This window comes from Schistocerca nitens, chromosome 8 (assembly GCF_023898315.1).
Source record: "Schistocerca nitens isolate TAMUIC-IGC-003100 chromosome 8, iqSchNite1.1, whole genome shotgun sequence".
NCBI classification, from domain to species: domain Eukaryota; kingdom Metazoa; phylum Arthropoda; class Insecta; order Orthoptera; family Acrididae; genus Schistocerca; species Schistocerca nitens.
Window position 1 is genome coordinate 237251511 of NC_064621.1, and position 21654 is coordinate 237273164.

The 21654-nt window shown below is 41.5% G+C and overlaps 1 protein-coding gene across 1 annotated transcript in view; it reads right to left on the bottom strand.

Annotated features, from left to right (window-relative positions):
* The window catches only part of LOC126199110 (mitochondrial genome maintenance exonuclease 1-like), a 51788-nt gene that overhangs the window by 15004 nt on the left and 15130 nt on the right, over positions 1 to 21654 (bottom strand). The window contains exons 2-3 of the mRNA XM_049935864.1: positions 9850 to 10072; positions 763 to 898 (exon numbers count right to left, since the gene is read on the bottom strand). Of these exons, the coding sequence (XP_049791821.1) occupies positions 763 to 898; positions 9850 to 10072 (359 nt within the window). The remainder of the gene's footprint in view (positions 1 to 762; positions 899 to 9849; positions 10073 to 21654) is intronic.

Consider the following 21654-nt stretch of genomic DNA (forward strand, 5'->3'; position numbering starts at 1 on the left):
GCGTGGTACTATCACAGCACAGACCTACACTGATGAATTCGGGGATGGCAATTGTATCTTTCAACACGATCGGGCACCTGTTCATAATGTATGGCCTGTGGCGGAGTGGTTACACGACAATAATATCCCTGTAATGGACTGGCCTGCACAGAGTCCTGACCTGATTCCTACAGAAAACCTTTGGTATGTTTTGGAACACCAACTTTGTGCCAGGCCTCACCAACCGACATTGATACCTCTCCTCAGTGCAGCACTCTGTGAAGAATGGGCTGCCATCCCCAAGAAACCTTATAGCACCTGTCTGAACATATGCCTGCAAGAGTGGAAGTTGTCATCAAGGCTAAGGGTGAGCCAACACTAAACTGAATTCCAGCATTACCGCCGAACTTGTACATCATTTTCAGCCAGGTGTCTGGATACTTTTATCATATAGTGTACATCCATCCTCCTGTTCAGTGTTTTCTCAGGAGTCTCCTATATCATAATTGTCGCCCTCCTTTCCTTCCCATGTGCAACCTCCACTACTCTTACTCACACTTTAGTCCCACCAACACACACACACACACACACACACACACACACACACACAGAAGCAGTAGTGTGCGTTACATGCGTATCCACTATGATGAAGGCTACAAGTTCCATGGCCTGTCCACTATGTGATGTCTTCTTGTCCATTATGTAATATGTTTATCTACCATGTATTAGCTGTGAAGTGCTTCATACGTCACATATACATATTCATTTAAGTGATATAATTACCTGTAAATGAGCATGTCTAGGATCAAAGCTAAGTGCTCCCATGTATGCACATACTTGTAGAGGTGCATCATATGTCCGTTCAATACATGACTTGCGTTTGTCTGATTTCTTCCATTCTATCAGCACTGGTTTCCCCCTGGGGGCAGCGCAAAATCACATTTTGTCATCTTTACAGAGAAGTGTCTCTCAAAACAAATTATTGTACATGTTTAAAAAAAAAAATTGCGCATGATTAAAATTAAGGGAAGAAAGCTTAATTGCTTTGTTGAGGCAACAAATATGTTTGGTTACAGAGAAAGAATGTTATATTGCAATAATATTCCTACACACACAATTTTTCTACCTGTAGCAAGAAGATATGAGAAGTTTACAGTATAATTATTAATGAAGTCAGCTTGTTTAACTTAACTGATACTTTGGATCAATTATTTCTCAAAGCAAGATCATATTAATGTTTATGTGTGGTTCCACATGTGGACTGCCATTTTTATGTCACTTCTGTTGTGGCATACTCCAAAGAGAAAATCTGTATGATGCTTGACAGTGGCTACACAATTAAAATATGCAAGCAGCAGCAAAACAAAAAACTGAAAATTGTAAAGCCCAAAACAGACAGCATTTTTATTTGAAATTTATATTACAAAATGAATCTGGTGATAGCTGATTTATAAATAACAGATAACCTAATAGATTTACAATGTACATATCATTATCAATTGAAACTTCCTGGCAGATTAAAACTGTGTGCCGGACCGAGACTCGAACTTGGGACCTTTGCCTTTCGCAGGCAAGTGCTCTAGCGACTGAGCTACCCAAGCACGACTCACGCCCTGTCCTCACAGCTTTAATTCCGCCAGTACCTTGTCTCCTACCTTCCAAACTTTACAAATGCTCTCCTGCGAACCTTGCAGAACTAGCACTCCTGAAAGAAAGGATATTGCGGAGACATGGCTTAGCCATGACGAGGTACTGGCGGAATTAAAGCTGTGAGGGCGGGGCGTGAGTCGTGCTTGGGTAGCTCAGTCGGTAGAGCACTTGCCTGCGAAAGGAAAAGGTCCCGAGTTCGAGTCTCGGTCTGGCACACAGTTTCAATCTGCCAGGAAGTTTCATATCAGCACACACTCCGCTGTAGAGTGAAAATTTCATTCTAGAAACAACCCCCAGGCTGTGGCTAAGCCATGTCTCCGCAGTATCCTTTCTTTCGGGAGTGCTAGTTCTGCAAGGTTCGCAGGAGAGCTTCTGTAAAGTTTGGAAGGTAGGAGACGAGGTACTGGCGGAATTAAAGCTGTGAGGACGGGGCGTGAATCGTGCTTGGGTAGCTCAGTCAGTAGAGCACTTGCCCACGAAAGGCAAAGGTCCCGAGTTCGAGTCTCGGTCCGGCACACAGTTTTAATCTGCCAGGAAGTTTCACATCAGCGCACACTCCGCTGTAGAGTGAAAATTTCATTCTATGTAACAATTGTTTTCTATCATTTCAGACGGTTTTATAAACATTAATTAATGCAAGGCTCAAACAGGAAATTTTGCAGGGCAGTACATAACGCAGGTTCAGAATGTTATTTAATTTGCTGACACATTGACATAATAGAAACCAACACACTGAAGAGTTAGGTTGGTCGATTTGGATGAGAGGACCAAACAGCCAGGTCATCAATCTCATTGGATTAGGGAAGGGTGGGGAAGAAAGTCAGCCATGTCCTTTCAAAGGAACCATCCCAGAACTGGCCTGAAGCAATTTAGGGAAATCACGGAAAACCTAAACAACAGTGGCCGGACGTGGGTTTGAACCATTGTCCTCGTGAATACACCGAAGAATTAAAATTGTATTATTCTGCTTCTCTTCTTCTCACTTGAGGATGTGAAAAAGTATTTTTTCCCTTTAATATTGTTTTGAATCTTCACATTACTAAACAGCGAAATGGTGTACACCCCCAGTTGCACATTGCTTATCTAATGGCTTCCAGGGGCAACAAAAGTATAACTTTCAGTATTTCAAATAATTATTGACCAAATTTAACAGTTTAAAATGACGTCATACTCTATCCATTAAGAAGTAAAATCTGAGATTAAAGGCTTAACATAGCGAATCAAGTATTAAAGTTAGAATATGTGTATATGTACTGATGGAGCACGACTCACATTATGCAAATCACCAAGATATATTTAACTAGTATTTGAGACTGAGGGCACTTAGTAACTTCCAACAAACTTTACACATAATTTCAAACCTTTTGTAAATCTTTTCTCTCTGACACCCTCCACAAAATACTGAAAGAAAAAAGTTTATCACTTATTACATTTTTGCTACTTGTACAGTAAAACTTCAGCATGTGGCATAATCTTTTAATTTGTTACTTCTTTACTATTAACTGTATTGTGACACAATTTCCAGATAGTACCCACACATGCCACTCAATGCACCTGAAAAGCTATCTCACTGTGTGACACATAGTTCAAGACATCAAACATTGAGATGCACGAAAAACTAACTTTTATTAAAACAGAGTGCAAATTACCCATACTGAGTTTGATAATGAAATCATTTAATAACTTCCACCATATTTTAAGTATAATTTCATATAAATTCTAACTTTTTCTTACTTACAGCCTCGAAAAATAATTAGGGCTTCGCGTCTTTTGCCATAAAGGTTTTACACAATTGATGTCAAATATTAAGTACATTAACTCATTTGTAAAGTAAACAGACATCTGAATTTGTTTTACACATGGAAGTTCAATTATTTAAAGAGTCATTTATTCTGGCAACGATGATGCAATCTATTGCCCCTGGTACTGGCATTACGTTTCCCTCATATTGTGATGGATTTCTTTTTAACCTATGTTCAACTTAGTGCACAAGCGAACACTTCTAATTCTTCCTTTTAAATTTTTGCCATTCTTTTATTGTACTACAGGACCTTAAAAAAGTTTAGGTTTTGAGTTCTAATAATATTTTACCTCTTTCACTTAAGAGTCTAGCTCAGCTGGAACATGTTTCGTAAGGTTGTAGGAAGTTTTCCCACACTTGGTAAGAGATTTTTCAAACAGGTTCATTAACCACATTTTTATATTAAAGGATAGCAATATCATCTCTGGGTGCATGAAGTATTACCTTGAATGTAGTTAGTACCTTACCAAACAATTACTTCTCAGTGACCGTTCTGGTTATGATTATCATTACTTATCCTGTTATGCTCATAAATATAACAGCATTTTTTTCTGAATTCTCTAACTGTGCAGCCACAGTATTTGTAGTTAGTATTTACATTGTTTTTAAAATTCAGATGCTGTCCATACTACTGACATAATGTGGTTATTGTCATTAAATGCATTTCCAGCTAATACATACTGTTCTAACTGCCATAACTTCAATAACAGTTGTGTGACTAAGTGAGTGTTTATACAATTGAGACAGACAACAGTAAGCTGTTTGATAGTGTATGCTTAACAAGAAATGACTGCTACTGTGTTCGATGATAAGACTGATAAGCAATGAAGTCTGTGTATGGCAGTTGCAGCATTATGTCTTCATACGGCTTCACCTGAGGTTCCAGTTTCATTGCCGCATTTTAATTCATGACTATCGCTTGTTGCAAAATTTTCCAAATTTTAAAGAAAGGTTGGGATCTGACTGTAGCTGCGGCTTGATCAATAAAATTCGCACCTCATGATGTAATTTAAATTACAAAACCAATCATGCCTTTAATAAAGAATTACAACAGCTGCAGCACTTTTTATTCAATGTGCCTACCTACACCAATAAACTCCACATGCATCCATTCTTCTCATCCAAACACTTATTACCTCAGCACCTGTCTGAAGTGTTAGCTAAAACTTTATTCTGTGATCTTCAACAATCCTCTTAGCAATTACTATTTTTCTGGAACTTTTGCAGTTTTGATATGACACTCATTTGTCACCAACAAAACAATAATTTTGTTATATTCTGCAGTCTTCAGTCTTCCACCCTTCCCCACCCGTCCCCCATTCCACTAATCATTTGGTCATTCTCAGGTTTTGATGTAAGATCACTTCAGCATTTTTTTGAATACTTGAGTCTTTACATTGTTTTAATGATTTTGTTCATTTCCTGTCAACCAACCCAAATCAAATTTTCACATTTAGTTCAAGTCATGCAAATAAAGCACGATCACTAAACATTTAGCTGTAAATTCATGTTTGTGAATCATAGCTTACGAAACGATTCCAATTTTTCATCAACAGTGAACATAAATGATCTTACCACCTTCACAAAGAGGGACATTCAAAGGTTTCTTTAATGGATTTATAATAGGTCACTAATTCTTTAGGCACTTGACTTGTGGTTGAGAGGACCAGGCTTCAAATCCCTGTCCAGCTATACAAATTTAGATTTCCTGTAATTTCTCTAAATCACTTTGAGGTAAATGCTAAGATGGAGACAGTAAATTTTCTCACTCAAATTGCCTCCCATCTGAGTCTGTGCTAGTAACCTCATCAATGAGAGGAAATTAAACCTTAATCTTTCTTCCTTCAAATGCAATACCACTCATGCTGACGTGGTACACTCATATTTGACAAGCTATTTTCAGTGGGTTTGGCATGAATTCTCAATGACGGTGGAAACGTACTTTTCCCATGCTGACAATATCAATAAAAAGTGATGGGGCATTAACATTATCTTCAAACAAACCACAGAGAGAGATCATATATCGAAAGATCAGGACAGTTGTTGGCAATGTATAGAAAGTATTATTTGTAACAAATGCAAACCAATCTACTGACCTGGTGGGTGTAAATTTAAGAACTGTGAGACATCACCAGTGCCAATGTCATGTAGCCTATCTTCTTGTAAAATAAGAAAATATACCTTTCTGACCCTCCCCTCTGTCATCAGTTGTGAGTTAACCAATGTCCCAACATGTCCAAGTACATGGGACCTATTATATTTCTCTCTTAACTTGACTCCATGCTCAAGTGCTGAGGACCATGCAATACCAACTGACTGGCACATCACACTCTACTAGATGGTGTCACTCAGGTGCATTATAGGGGATGGGGAGGGGTGGGGAGCTTGGGGATGGCACACTGCTCCCATGGATTTCCAGACCTTGATGCCACTACTTATCAATGTAACTCATCTAATGGCATCATGAGGCCAAGTGGACACTATTCCAATTTTTCTGCCATGGAAGAAAATTCCTGGCAGTATTGGAAATTGAACTTGTGTCCTCTGTGTGGTAGTCAGGTGCAATGATCACTAAGCTAATGAGGCAGGGATTATATTTCTTTCAGTGAAGAAAAATTAGTTACGAAATTATTGTTTAGAAATGGTACAAAACATTTTTACTTTTGGACTTTCATATTCAATCTCAATTACAGAATGGGTTTCCTCAGGTTCCAAAGTACAGACATTGCATCTATGGACTTTTCCAGATACATGAAATGTCACTTGAACACACACAGTGACTTGTTCATCAAACTGTCATTTTGCTTTGTAATTTTCATAAAATTCTAAGAAAATGCCTGCCTCTTTATGGTGAGTTACAAAATGCATATGATCCACCTCAGTTACTCACAACAACCTTTTAATACAACTTTTTTCTGGCTCCACATACAGATTCCTGTGCTCTCAATATTCCACTTCTGCACACAATATTGAATACATTTTCACTAACATTTCATCTTACAGAGTGTGCTTCTGCTTGATGACATATGAATCTTCTGCACCACAGATACTCATACAACCTTAGAACTGACACTGCAGCAGAGAACCATGTAAAAATTACTGTGTAACTGCCCACTAATTTCAGCAGATTCTGTTTCTTTGTGCCTCTATATCATTATGTTCTCCTAAACAATAGCAAATATTTCCCAAAAATAGGAAACACAGTCAAACAAAATTGTTGGAAATACAGACTTCCTCTTGCATCTCCACCCATAATCACAAGCCACCTTTCTTCATGTAGTAGACGGTACCTCAGCAATTACTATTGCTTTCCTCTCCCTATTCCATCCAAGAATAGTGCACTGGAAAAAAGACTGGCAGTGACTACCTATATGATTTCTAATTTCTCCCTTGGTCATTTTGTGATGCACAAGTGAGAGGAAATATGTTGCTTGGCTCTTCTACAAATGTATGCTCTTATAATTCCAATAGTAACCCTCTCCGGACACCTATTTGGTTTGCTGAGTACCTCCATTACAACCTTGTACTTATTAATTGATCCTGTCACAAAACATGCAATTCTTTGCTGTATCTTTTCTATTCATTCCATTAATCCAACCAGATAAGTATCCTAGTCTCACAATTATTATTCAATGATTGGTTGCATGAGTATTTTGTAAATTGCTCCTTTCATGGATGAATTACATTTTATTAAGATTCTTCCAATAAATTTCAGCCTGGCATCTGCTTTTCCTACAAACAATTTTATATGGTCATTCAGCTGTTGGTAGGTACAGGTGATTCATTCAGGTTTCTTTTTAAGGTTCTTACTGTTTCCAGTGATATATAACTAACAGTGTAATTGAGTAGTACAAGATTTTTTACCTATTTATGTGTAGTGTTGGCAGAAGAGCCAACACCGTGTTGCTAGAGGAGGCCGAAATGCACGCGTTTAATTACACGCAGACTGGCGTGAGGTCTGGAACAGGACAATGTCTTGAGAATTGCAAATAAAGTACGTAGATGATGTAATACTTAACTTTAATCCATAATTGGTGTACATCGCTCTTGACGGTACAGGTTTTTTAATAAGCTAAATATAACTGGTAATGTCGCCTTGCTAGGTCGTAGCAAATGACGTAGCTGAAGGCTATGCTAACTATCGTCTCGGAAAATGAGAGCGTATTTGTCAGTGTAGCATTGCTATGAACGTCGGCTGTACAACTGGGGCGAGTGCTAGTAAGTCTCTCTAGACCTGGCGTGTGGTGGCGCTCGGTCTGCAATCACTGACAGTGGCGACACGCAGGTCCGACGTATACTAGCGGACCGCGGCCGATTTAAAGGCTACCACCTAGCAAGTGTGGTGTCTGGCGGTGTCACCACATTATGTACATACAAATCACTTATTTACATTCAGTCAACTGCCAGTCGCTGCACAAATCATCAGTCCTGTTAGGGTATTCCTGCTTTTCGCTAGTTTTCTGGCATTGCAGATTACCTTTTTATGTCAATTACGTCCCATTGACGATGAAATGTTGAGTTGTATCCCAAAGGAAGTCTTAAATCCCATCACAAAATATGGTTCAGTGCTTAGTAAGTTTGTATTTTCTTCAATAAATGACAAGATAGAGCTGTATCAAAAGGTTTCCAGGTGTCAATGAACATGACAGCAACCTGGATGCTGTTTGTTATGGCATGGACAAATAGAGTAGTTGACTTTCACAAGATTATTGCTTGCAGAATTCTTTTTAATCTGGAAAATGGAGATTTTCATTCTCTAAAAATATCACAATGCATGAGCATAAAATTGCTGAGTGTCCTTCATTGATCCAGTGGCCTGCAATAAACTACTGCAAGAAGGGGAGCAAGTTCTTTCACATACTACTGCAAGAATGGGAGCAAGTTCATTCACATAATTTCTGTAGAATCTCACAGGTATCTCATCTGCTCTGGATGTGTCTCCACCTGTTGAGCAGTTTCAACTCATTTGCTATTCCATGATTAATTATCTCAATATTTATCATTTCCAAGTTGATGCAGTGATTGAACTGCATTATGACCTTATCACAGTTAAATCATTTTGGAAGACCAATTTCAGTATTTTCGGCTCCTCTTATATTTCGGTGTCGGTATGATCACTGAGCAACTAAATACATGACTTTGATCTGCTTACTGATTTTAAGTATGCCCAAAACTTCTTAATAATATTGGTATGACTGGCTGATAGCATTTTACTTTTGAATTCATTGAACACTTGTCACATTGCTCTCCTTATGATGTGTTTGGCTTCATACAGCTTTTATTTCTCAACAAGGCTTTCAATTTGCTTAAATCTATGACTTTGCTGTCATAGCAGCTTTCTAGGAAGGACATTGTACCAGAGTGACTCTCCCACCCCTTACAATCTTGTGCAGCACATTCATGTCTGTGGCATATAGAACAATGCTTCTAAATTTCATCCATTTGTGCTCCATGTTTTGTTCTCAGGTCAACACATCTGATGTTGACCACTCACATACTCTGCAACTTGTTTCCTGTCACTCCATGCTGATTCAAATCTGTTGCTACTGGGTAGCAGCTCATGTCTGATACTAAGGTCCAACAATGCACCCATTCAACAAGTTTCCACATTCACTTTCTAAGCAGAATAATGCTGTACACCAACTCACCACTTTCCACCCATCATCCTCAAATGAGGGTTACATGTTGTGTATCAGAAAACACAGTGACAAAGAGGTTGCCAGGAGATTCCAGCAGCACCAAGGGTTGCCACAGGTGCTTCAACATCACTGCAGCTTAGGGCAGCAGCCTGAAATCTGTCGACCATGGCCAACACAGCTTCTAGCTGTTTCCAGACAATGGCCAATACACCTTGAATGTGCACACAACAAGCACAGTCCATATCAATTACCCACTATGAAAGTTACATAAGGGAAAAATGTTCTAGCCAAAGTAATAAAGGTTAAAAAACTATATGCAGACTGAACAAGAGATCAAAATTATTAATTGCAGTGCTGTTGGTAGCATATATCTATGGTTCTAAAATTAAGATATATACAAAACTTAAACAAGAAAAATAAAAACTATCTCTGAAGGCTTTTTGACAGAGGTGAACGTGATACATACTAAACAATGCCTCAAAAATCAAAGGTAAAAGCTGCTACCTGTGCACTAACCCACTGCACACAATCATATTTTACACAGGCAAACAACAAAACTCCAGTACCAACTGGTTGCCCTACAATGTTCAAACTGCCCTACTATGGCACTGTAGGCAGTGGAAACCTAAGGTACTAAAATTTTTGGACATGGTAGTACGATTATGCATCTTTGTTCAGGGTTGGTGAAAAATAATTTTATTAAAATTTGCAATCACTAGCAACAATAATCTTATATTAAAAGTATGAATACTATTTTCCTTACAAAAAAGAAGTAATTACTTGTAACAGGCAACACAATCTGCTATGCCTTGATATCGCAACTGTGGGTGCACAACTGGCTGTTCCAGCAGAGATGCTGCCTTAATATCCTGCAATACTGTGTGACGCACACTGTGCCAGCACCCTTCAGCAGCCTCCGACTTCAGCGCCAAGTCACTCTCTGGAATACCAGACAGATACGAACATACTGCTGTGTGAAACTCTTCCCCTTGTGACAGCTGACCTGTAAAAAATGGAAGTACTTTTCACAAACCATTGGCACGCCATTAGATGGTAATAGTCAATAATTATTAAACAGTACACATTAAACCTAAAAAACACATATATTTCATGTGAATATCTGAAAAAATGCTTCAAATATTTACTTTTTATTCACCAGGAATACCAAATGTAAATTATTTTGCGTTGAAATGCCTGTAGAAAAAAGTTTCAAACAAAAAGATTGGTAGTGGAATAAAGTCTTACACTTATTAAACTGTTAGAGAAACACTAATGAAATACACATCTGATGTGTAAGCAACAACATAGCAATTTATATAGTGGCAAAGCTATTATAGTATAGTAGCAAATTAATTTTGTTTCTGCTGCTGGTGATAAAGACTATGAGAGATCACTGTTCCAATATGGTCACTGTATGTGCAGACTTTTTGCCATCCTGTTCCTGAAAAACAGTGGCCAGGGTGTGCCATCTTGAAGGTAGTCTACATGTTATTGAGGTGCAGGTGCATCCACACTGCGAACAGCAACGATGTCAATAGCCTTCACCACTGCAGAATACTGTGCTCCAGTATGGTAAGGAAGTCATCATTCCACCAAGATACACATACAGCTCCATGAAACCATATGTATAATTACTGTTATATTTGGGTATACTCCGATACTGTGGCCCTCTGTCATCAGTAACATACTCCACCAAAGCTAAGATTATGTAAAAAACACTGTTACAGATTGGGAAAAAATACTAGACACAAACTATACAAAAAATTACCTGCTCAAGATGCAATAATGAATGTGTCAAGTGTGCAAAAAAACTATACAAAAAATTACCTGCTCGAGATGCAGTAATGAATATGTCAAGTGTGCAAAAAACTACCTATTCGGGATGCAGTAAGAAATTTGCCACATACATGCTTCAAATCACAGAAACTAATATTGAAGAACAATGTTGTAGAAGGACAGAACACCTTTAATGTAATAGACATGTGGTAAAAGCACTGGAAGAACTCAGTAATCATTGCCTTACAACTGCAGGGGTTCAACCTCCCAAAGAAAGACTGGACTAAATGCATTCATATCCAAAATGGCCACACCAGATGCAACATCATGCTTTCTAAGTGGAGACTTGTGAACTGTCCATGTTGTGACTCTGGAGTACCTGAGAAAGTCCTAGATGATGTCATAAAAGAGTAACATATAAGAAAATATGGCAGATCGGCTGAGGACTTTACAAAAGCCACACCTCATGCTATGAAGTGCACACAAGATGTGGACACCAATGTGCAGCTAATTAGTCACACACGCTGCAGATCTTAATTCTGTGTGTTATGTGGTATTTATTATGTGGTTTATGTTCTCTTATACATGTTGCGCATTTGTGTTTTTGTTTATTAATGTATTTATATTTGTATATGTAATGCTGCTATGTGCCATAAGATAAATAAATAAAAGCAAATTAATTATACATTAAGATGAACACAGTGAACATTACAACATCCAGAAAGAATTTTATTAAAATCTCACAAATATGGTGCACAAGTAAGCACAGCAACCTATCTCTTTGGACAGCCAGAAAGGTCCAACTTCAATAATTGAAAAACCATTAAATGAAGGAAAGGTCAAAGCAATTGGTTACGTCAAAGCAAGTAAGTAAGATTTAATGGTGCAGAACACTCACCCTCTGGGAAAAAGCTTAGTCATTACATGACGTTTCAGTTTGTACAGAGTGGACTGTTATGCAGTGATATGTGTATGGAACCAACTGATGGAAGAGGGACAAGTGCTACAACACGCATGTTCTGGACCACTCATCATGACCACAATATAGGATGACCATTGTCTTGTCTTCACGAATTTAATGGACTTCACAGATTTGTCCATCCTCAGATTGCTATGTGCATGTAAATGCCATTGTTGACATGCTGAGTGGCATATAGTATGTTTCTAAGTAAGTCTTATTTAAACCTGAATCATGTTTATCACAACTCAACTGCTACAGATGCCCTGTGGACCCATACACAATCCAAGGTGTCCATTACTATATCCATGCCTTCTTTCCTTTCTTGCAGTGACATTTATTAGGTTGTGACTTCAGTATATGGAGGCTTCATATAATACTGAATTCTCAAAGTCTGAGATTATGTACAATTCTGCAACTGTAGTAATCTGTGTACTGACACATATCTACTATGCGGTAGGTATTTGATTCCTGTTAGCATTTTCTTGTTGGTGTTGCCATTTTCATAATCAATGCTGTAATAAAAATTTACAGAACAACTTATGTTGTTGACTTTGCTTATCAATGCCTTTATGAATTCTTCATGAGATGAATTTGGTTAAAATATATTAACTGCGGCCATGCCAAAAGCTAGAAAAGATCACGTTTGTCCTCTCCCACTGTTTCTCACATCAGTCACTCAAAGACACAAAACTGGGAACTCTTAACACAGCCAGTATCTTAAGATACAAGAATACTATTAAAATAGTGAGTCTTGCATCGATCTTCTTATGAACACACAAATTTCTACCAACTTTAGCCTGTCAACATTTGTGAATTCTATTTTGAACTAAGACTGCAACAATCTCCACTCCTCAGCATTTTCCAAATTTGATTATTAAAACACAGAGGTTCTTTTCCATTCTTAATACACCTACTTGGCTCATATGTCTCACGAACATGATTAACAATTAGTTTAAACTGATGATCAGTGAGGGGCAATGGCAGTAAAAGAGAAAGAGAGATGGGTGGAGACACAAGCAGTGGGAGCAAAAGTGAAAGGAGAAAATGGAAATAAATAATACAGACGGGTGGAAACCATACATAGGCTTGGGGGATTTATCCATCCACAATGGCAAACTCAACATCTAGGCATATGTGAGGATACATTTTGTATTGAAATTTTAATCAAGTGCGTGTAGAGGAAAAGTACAAGGGTGAGTCAAATGAAAACCTTAAATTTGTAATAATAAATCAAAATTTCACGCCATTATCCTGTAAGTTGGCAAGCATGCTACAAACAGCATGCAGAATGGCCTGTAGGTGGCAGCATAGTGCAGATGTACACATACCGTCGCAGTATCAGTATAAAGATGGCTGCCCCACTTGCAACTTGCACCAGGGAAGAAAAGCGTTCTGTTGTTCGATTTTTGCGTAGTCAAGGTGTGAAACCTATTGAAATTCATCGATGAATGAAGGTTCAGAACAGTGATGCATGTTTATCACAGCAGAAAGTCTACGAATGGAGTAGGAAGTTCGCAAATGGCGTAACATCAGTGGAAGATGCTCCTCATCCAGGTCAGGCACAACGAGTTGTGACTCCATAGAACATTGCAGCAGTTGAAGCCATAGTGAAGGAAAACCGCCGAGTGACATTGAAGCATGTTTACAGATTAGTCATGGGTCAGCACACCACATTTTGCATGATGTGCTCCAGTTTCACAAAGTGTCTGCAAGATGGATGCCACAGCAGCTGACTCCTGAAACAAGGGAACGACGTGTTGATGCTTGTGAAGAACTACTTCAGCGCTTTGAACGAGAAGGTGATCGCTTCCTTGCAAGAATCATTACTGGGGACGAAACTTGGGTTCACTTACACCAACTAGAAATGAAGAGAGCAAGCAAGGAATGGCGCCACCCCTCATCACCAAAACCAAAGAAGTTTCGAACAGAACCATCAGCAGGGAAGGTTATGCTGACTCTCTTTTGGGACGAAAAATGCGTCATTTTGGAGCATTACATGCCTAGAGGGACCACTGTCACCAGTGCATCATACACAGATCTCCTAAAAAATCATCTGCGGCCAGCAATCAAATCAAAGTGACGTGGACTGCTGGCATCAGGTGTCCTTTTGCAAAATGACAATGCAAGGCCCCACACTGCCCGTACAACAGTTGCAACAATCACAGACGTGCATTTTGAGTGTCTTCCTCATTCACCATACCCACCATACCTTACCCCAAGTGATTTCCATATGTTTGGACCATTCAAAGACGCAATGGGAGAAAAGAAGTTCCGTTCTGATGAAGAGGTACGCCACACGGTGCACGAGTGGCTGCGCAGACTACCAAAAGAACTTTTTGTGGTGTCACCACCAGACACCACACTTGCTAGGTGGTAGCCTTTAAATCGGCCGCGGTCCATTAGTATACGCCGGACCCGCGTGTCGCCACTATCAGTGATAGCAGACCGAGCGCCACCACACGGCAGGTCTAGAGAGACGTACTAGCACTTGCCCCAGTTGTACAGCCGACTTTGCAAGGAACGGTTCACTGACAAATACGCTCTCATTTGCCGAGACGATAGTTAGCATAGCCTTCAGCTACATTTGCTACGACCTAGCAAGGCGCCGTATTCAATTGATATTGAGATTCTATTAATGTATCATCAAGAGCGATGTTCTACAAATGTGGATTAAAGTTAAGTATTCCAGAAGCTACGTACTTTTCTTTATAGCATTCATTACGTATCCTGTTTCAGACCTCACGCCAGCCTGCGTGAGTTTAAGAGCGTGCCTTTCGGCTTCCTCTCATTGTGTCTAGGCTGTCTTGTCTAGACACAACATATTTGGCGACGAGTCTCAAAAGAGGATTTAGCGTTCGTATTGCCCTAATTTACTTGTGTCATGGCTTCACCACATTCTCCAGATGTACTGTCCGAATTTTATCGCTTGCAGAATCAGCAGACGCAGGCCTTATTGGATGCCCTTGGACAGCTCGTCCAGGGTCAACGTGCAATGCAAAACGATGCGGCCGCTGCCGCTCCACCGCTACCGCAGCCACAATACGCCGTTGCACCGCCTTTTCATCCATATGATGCGGCGATGGAAAGCTGGACGGAGTGGTCACGCCAATTTGGATTCCATCTCGCCGCCTACAGAATTCAAGGTAACGAGCGGCAGCCTCACTTATTGGCGTGTGTAGGGGTGCAGACGTACCGTGTGATAGTGAAATTATTTCCCCGCCGCGACGTAGCAACTCTGTCCTACGACGAAATTTTGTCGGCATTAGATGCATATTTCAAAGAATCTGTCAATGTAGTTGCAAAAAGGTATACGTTCTTTCGTACCAAACATACGGCCGGTCAAACTAATCGGGAGTGGGTTGCAACTTTGCAAGGCCTTACAAGGGATTGTGCTTTTGAGTGTGAATGTGGACTCCCTTATTCAGATACTATGGTACGTGATGCAATTGCACAGAACGTTTGTGATGTTCGTATACGGGAGCAAATTTTGAAACTAGTCAATCCCTCCCTTCAACAAGTGATCGACATATTGGATAGGCAAGACACACTTGACTTTGCTCATGAATCATTTGAAACTTCGCCAGACGTGTGTCACATTAACCGGCCCGCCGGGCGAGCTGCACGGAACTGTAAACAGCCCTCGCGCCCGTCCGCGCAGCTGCCGCCACGATCTCAACCACGTGTCCCACGGCAGCAAGCAAATGCAGTGAAATCATGCCCGCAGTGTGCTACTAGACATTCGCGTGAGAATTGCCCGTCACGCCAAGCTATTTGCTTTTTCTGTAATAAAAAAGGACATGTTCAGAGTGTTTGCCAGAAAAAGCTCAGATCGGACACTAACCACCATTCCAGGCCCTTTGCTTCGCGCCGGAATCGGAATCGAAATAAAAATACTCAGGCTCGTGAACCTTCGCTCATGGACATTCATGTAGTTCACTCCACTCCGCCCAGTGCTAATCTCTCTAACAGTGACTGTATTCGTCCCACAAAAAGTGTGCGTCGACGTCGACGGAAATCCCGTCAAGTAGCCAATGATTCTATACCAGTGTCTGTTCAAATTGCACGAGACAGTCGCTCTTGTCGTCAGCAGGACAATAAACTTTTTGTAGACTTGGACATTCTTGGCCACGTGATACCATTCCAGCTCGATACCGGAGCTGCAGTCTCATTGATCAATAAAGACACGTACAAACAACTGGGCACACCTCCGTTGCGTGCCGCAAATGTTACGTTAAATAGTTATTCCGGTCAGAATATCCCTGTGTTAGGACAGTGCAGCCTTCTTGCCACATACAAGGGACAAACAAAACTTGTGTCATTTTACGTACTTCGTTCTTCTTCTGCAGTGAACTTGTTTGGTTTAGATTTATTTCAGTTGTTTAACTTGTCTATAGTAAATCAGGTCCTATCAGTGAACCAGACTGTGCCTTCAGCCAGTGTTTATAGTCTATGTGAAGAATTTGCAGACATTTTTGCACCGGGCCTAGGTTGCGCTAAGAACTATGAAGCACATTTGGAACTGAAAGTCAACGCGCAACCGAAATTTTTCAGAGCGCGCAATGTTCCCCACGCATTGCGTGATAAGGTCGCAAGAACATTACACGATTTGGAATCACAAGGTGTGATTGAACATGTGCAGGCTTCTCTCTGGGCATCACTCTTAGTAATTTTGCCAAAACCTTCCGGAAAATTGAGACTTTGTGTGGACTTCAAGGCAACAGTGAATCCACAACTAGTGATTGCAACTTTTCCTTTACCCCGCCCGGAAGAACTTTTTGACAAACTGTGCCCGGGTAAATATTTTTCGACGCTGGACCTAGCAGATGCGTACTTGCAAATACCGGTGGACGAAGAATCCCAGCGCGTCTTGGTGGTTAACACGCATCTTGGTTTGTACCGATTCAAAAGACTGCCATTCGGGTGTGCATCCGCCCCTGCATTGTTTCAGCAATATCTGCAAACTGTTTGTGCGTCGGTCCCTACTGCAGCAAACTATCTGGACGATATTGTGATCTCCGGAAAGACGGAAGAAGAACATTTAGCCAATCTCAGAACATTATTTCAGGTCTTGCGACAAAATGGTCTTCGCTTGCAGAAGGACAAATGTGTGTTTTTTGCTCGGGACTTCCCATATTTGGGACATGTACTCAATGCGCAAGGCATACATCCTAGTCCAGAGCACCTCCGTGCCATACAAGACTTGCCATCGCCGCAGAATTTGAAGCAGCTACAGAGTGTGCTGGGAAAAATTAATTATTACCACCGATATATTCCCCATGCCTCTTCCATTTCTGCTCCGCTTCATCGCTTACGCCGTAAAGGTGTTCCGTTCGTCTGGACGACGGAATGCGAATGCGCCTTTCGCCAGTTGCAATCGGCGTTGCTTTCAAATACTTGCCTTATGCCATTCGATCCCCAGAAACCCCTTTTGTTGATGGTAGATGCATCGGATTTCGGGATCGGTGCTGTGCTTGCGCACAAAGATGGTTCGCATGATCGCCCTATTGCCTTTGCGTCCAAATTGCTCTCGTCTGCACAAAGAAATTATTCACAGATAGAGAAAGAAGCTTTGGCTCTCATATTTGGTGTTACTAAGTTTCATGATTTCTTGTATGGTCATCACTTTACCATCATCACAGACCACAAACCTTTGACGTCGCTTTTTCATCCGAACAAACCTGTACCTCCACGTACAGCGCAGAAATTCATTCGCTGGTCTATTTTCCTCTCGCAGTACTGCTACGATATCTTGTATCGGTCCACTGCTAAGCACGGCAACGCTGATGTGTTGTCCTGTTTGCCTGTTGCTGAGGATAGAGCGTTCGATTCCTCCGAACTTGCTTGCATGTTCATTGATTCGGAAACCGATGACGTGGTCGAATCGTTTCCGATTGATTTTCGTCGTGTAGCTACAGCCACAGCTGCTGACCCTGTCCTTGCTACCGTTTTGCGTTTTGTTGCTACTCAATGGCCCTTGTCAAAGTCACGGATTGAGGATCCGTTGGTTCGCCGATTTTTTGCTCACAAGGAGAGACTTTTTGTACGACGTGGTGTTTTGCTGTTGCGTTCTGATAATGATCAGTCCAGGGTCGTGGTCCCACGTTCGTTACAGTCCTCTGTATTACGGCTTCTCCACGAAGGACATTGGGGTATAGTGCGAACGAAACAACTTGCTCGTCAGCACTGTACTTGGTTCGGAATCGATGCTGCGATTACGAATATGTGCTCTTCTTGAATGGCGTGTGCCGAACAACAATCCGCACCACCGCGGAAATTCTTTGCATGGCCGAAAGCCACTTCCCCTTGGCAACGCTTGCACATAGATTTTGCTGGTCCATTTTGGAATGCTCGATGGTTGGTTGTGGTCGATTCTTTCAGTAATTTTCCTTTTGTTGTCTGGATGTCTGCCACGACGTCATCAGCCACCATCCAAGTGTTATCTGCTATCTTTTGCATAGAAGGTCTTCCCCAGACTATTGTTTCCGACAATGGACCACAATTCATGTCCGCAGAATTTCAGTCATTCTGCAAGGCCAATGGTATTCAACATCTGACATCCGCGTCGTTTTCGCCTCAGTCAAACGGTGCCGCTGAACGATTGGTCCGGACTTTCAAGTCACAGCTGTTGAAGTTGAAAGAGTTGCATTCTCGGGAGGACGCGTTATTGCTCTTTTTATCTTCGTATCGCTCTCAGCCCCGCAATGGTCGCTCGCTGGCTGAGTTGCTCCACGGTCGTCCTCATCGAACCTTGATGTCTTTGCTGCATCCGCCGCGTCAGGTTCCTGTGCAGCGGCAGCCACCTGATTTTGCTCCAGGCGACGTTGTATATTATCGCAACTATCGCGGTTCACGGCGTTGGCTCGCAGGGCGCATTCTTCGTTGCCGCGCTATGTATCTGGTTTTGGGGGCCTCTGGTGAGGTGCGTCGGCATCTCAATCAGCTGCGCCTCTGTCGTCGCCTGGGTTCTGCCGCTCCCCGTCTGCTTTCAGCGACGGTGCCGTCCGGTCAGCGCCCTGGGGACCCATCTACTGGCTCGCTTAATCCCCAGGTGTTACCGACGATGCCTTCCATTTTGCCCTATGGCGAAGCGCCGCCGCCGCCGGTCCTCCCGCCGGCGCCGCCCGCAGTGGACGCTTCGCTGCAGCCGCCGGGCGCCTCCCTGGGTCACGTGCCGCCGATCGCTTCCCGTGACCAGCTGTCCTCCGACTTGGAACTCTTGCCCGCTCCGGACCAGATGTCATCTTCGCCCGTCGGGTACCCCGATGCCATGGAGGTCGAATCTTCGGCCCCTCCTGTCTATTTACGGGCGCGTACACCGCATGTTGGCGTGCACCCTGGACTAGGTTTTCAGGCGTTTCCTAGCTCCCCTCGGACCGAATGGCCGGGTGTGGGTGGCACAGCCTCGCCTGTTGTTAGGCTCCCCACCTCGTCGCATACGTCAACATGGGGTCCTCCCCACGGCGGGCGGAAGCCTTATAACACAACCGTACGCCGATTTGCGGGGGAGGAATGTGGTGTCACCGCCAGACACCACACTTGCTAGGTGGTAGCCTTTAAATCGGCCGCGGTCCATTAGTATATGCCGGACCCGCGTGTCGCCACTGTCAGTGATAGCAGACCGAGGGCCACCACACGGCAGGTCTAGAGAGACGTACTAGCACTTGCCCCAGTTGTACAGCCGACTTTGCAAGGAACGGTTCACTGACAAATACGCTCTCATTTGCCGAGACGATAGTTAGCATAGCCTTCAGCTACATTTGCTACGACCTAGCAAGGCGCCGTATTCAATTGATATTGAGATTCTATTAATGTATCATCAAGAGCGATGTTCTACAAATGTGGATTAAAGTTAAGTATTCCAGAAGCTACGTACTTTTCTTTATAGCATTCATTACGTATCCTGTTTCAGACCTCACGCCAGCCTGCGTGAGTTTAAGAGCGTGCCTTTCGGCTTCCTCTCATTGTGTCTAGGCTGTCTTGTCTAGACACAACATTTTTTCTAAAGGAATTTATGCACTTTCTAAGCGCTGGAGGACATGGATTGAGCATGGGGGAGATTATGTTGAAAAGTGATACAACTCTTTACCACTTCTGTACAATAAATAATATTTAAAAAGATATTTAAGGTTTTCATTTGACTCACCCTCGTATGTTGGATCGCCAGAATTTTTGAGCTGCGGAGGTACGGTGGAAACATTGACAGTGCGAAAGAAAGACAAATGGAGCCAGTGTAATTGAGAGAGGAGAGACAGCAGTGTGGTATACTGTAAACCAACTGGAGAAAAAGAAAACAGTGGGTGAGAGACATATATACACAGTGGTTCAAATGGCTCTGAGCACTATGGGACTCAACTGCTGAGGTCATCAGTCCCCTAGAACTTAGAACTAGTTAAACCTAACTAACCTAAGGACATCACAAACATCCATGCCCGAGGCAGGATTCGAACCTGCGACCGTAGCGGTCTTGCGGTTCCAGACTGCAGCGCCTTTAACCGCACGGCCACTTCGGCCGGCTATACACAGTGGCAGTGAGAGGGAGATGCAGAGTAAATAACAAAGACAGACTGGGTAAAAGGATTTAGAATGTCCTCTGTTAAAAGAAAGTGAATATGTTCACATGCAAAAATATTTGGTGAGGTTGGTGAAATGATGATTGAGGCAGCTGGTTTCCCACTTTTCTGTCTTAGTCTTTTAAAGATGAAAACATTCACCTTTCCTGTGTTCTAAGAGAAACATTTTTCCACTGATGTGTATATGCTAATTCCTTGAAGTCTGTCATATTCGAACTACATGATGTCCATTCATTGTTTAAGTGGGATGCTAATAATTGCTAACTTGCTTTTTCTAGCATAAATACTCTTCTAGACTTCTTGATGGATTTATTAATTTTAGTAACCATCGACACTATGACAACATCATGAACACTAACCTGTCTCTGTACTGACACTGCCGATAAGGTCATGCCTGTTTTTAGCTACAAGGTCTAAAATATTTTCATTGTGTGTGGGCTTTGACACATATAAACAACAAGTAAGTACACGTAGTATAAGGTTAACACAAATTTGTTTGCTTTACAGTTTTTTTTCTGGATACTTTGCTCATCAGTCACAACTCATTGAAAATGCCCATCTTATGTGTCTCAATAGAGTAAAAATGTTCATTGGAAATGTTTTACTGAATTTGCAGTCTTTTCAGTTTTACACTATTTTTGGCAGTCATTTTAAGTTCTTTACCGGCATATTAAGACCATTGGCCATTTTTTGTCTCTGCAGTACAACTTTGAGTATACTGGTATTTGTATAGGCATGAAGAGTCTATTATACAGAGACAGCACATCATAAAGTTTTCTTGGTAAAAAAAATGCTAACTAAAAACATAGTTTGCTGACCACAGAACTCTTGTGATGATCCTAGAACTCTTGCCATGTGTTCATTATGTTAGTTAAAACTACATTTATGCCTCAGACCAGACGTTATGTGCATAACCTCTGAATCTCAGTAATGGAAAAGGATATAGAAAAATGTTTCAGAAGCTCCCCAAGAACATCATCTTACGAATATGTGACACAAATTTTGATTATTTGCCTTGAAGAGAAATTATAGAAGTGATCATCCCCACAACTGATACTTTTTGTAATAAAAAATCATGGTTTTTCGGTGTACCTTGATAACAGATATAGATTTCTGAAAATGGGGACAATTGCATTTTTAGGTGAATGTCTAAAGAACACACAGTTAAAATCTGAGCCATCTACCATGGTTAGTTATTTAGGTAATTGCAGTCCATGGTTCCAAAATGACTAAAAACCAGTTTTTGCAATTTTATGCAAAAGTACAGTAACTTTGAGC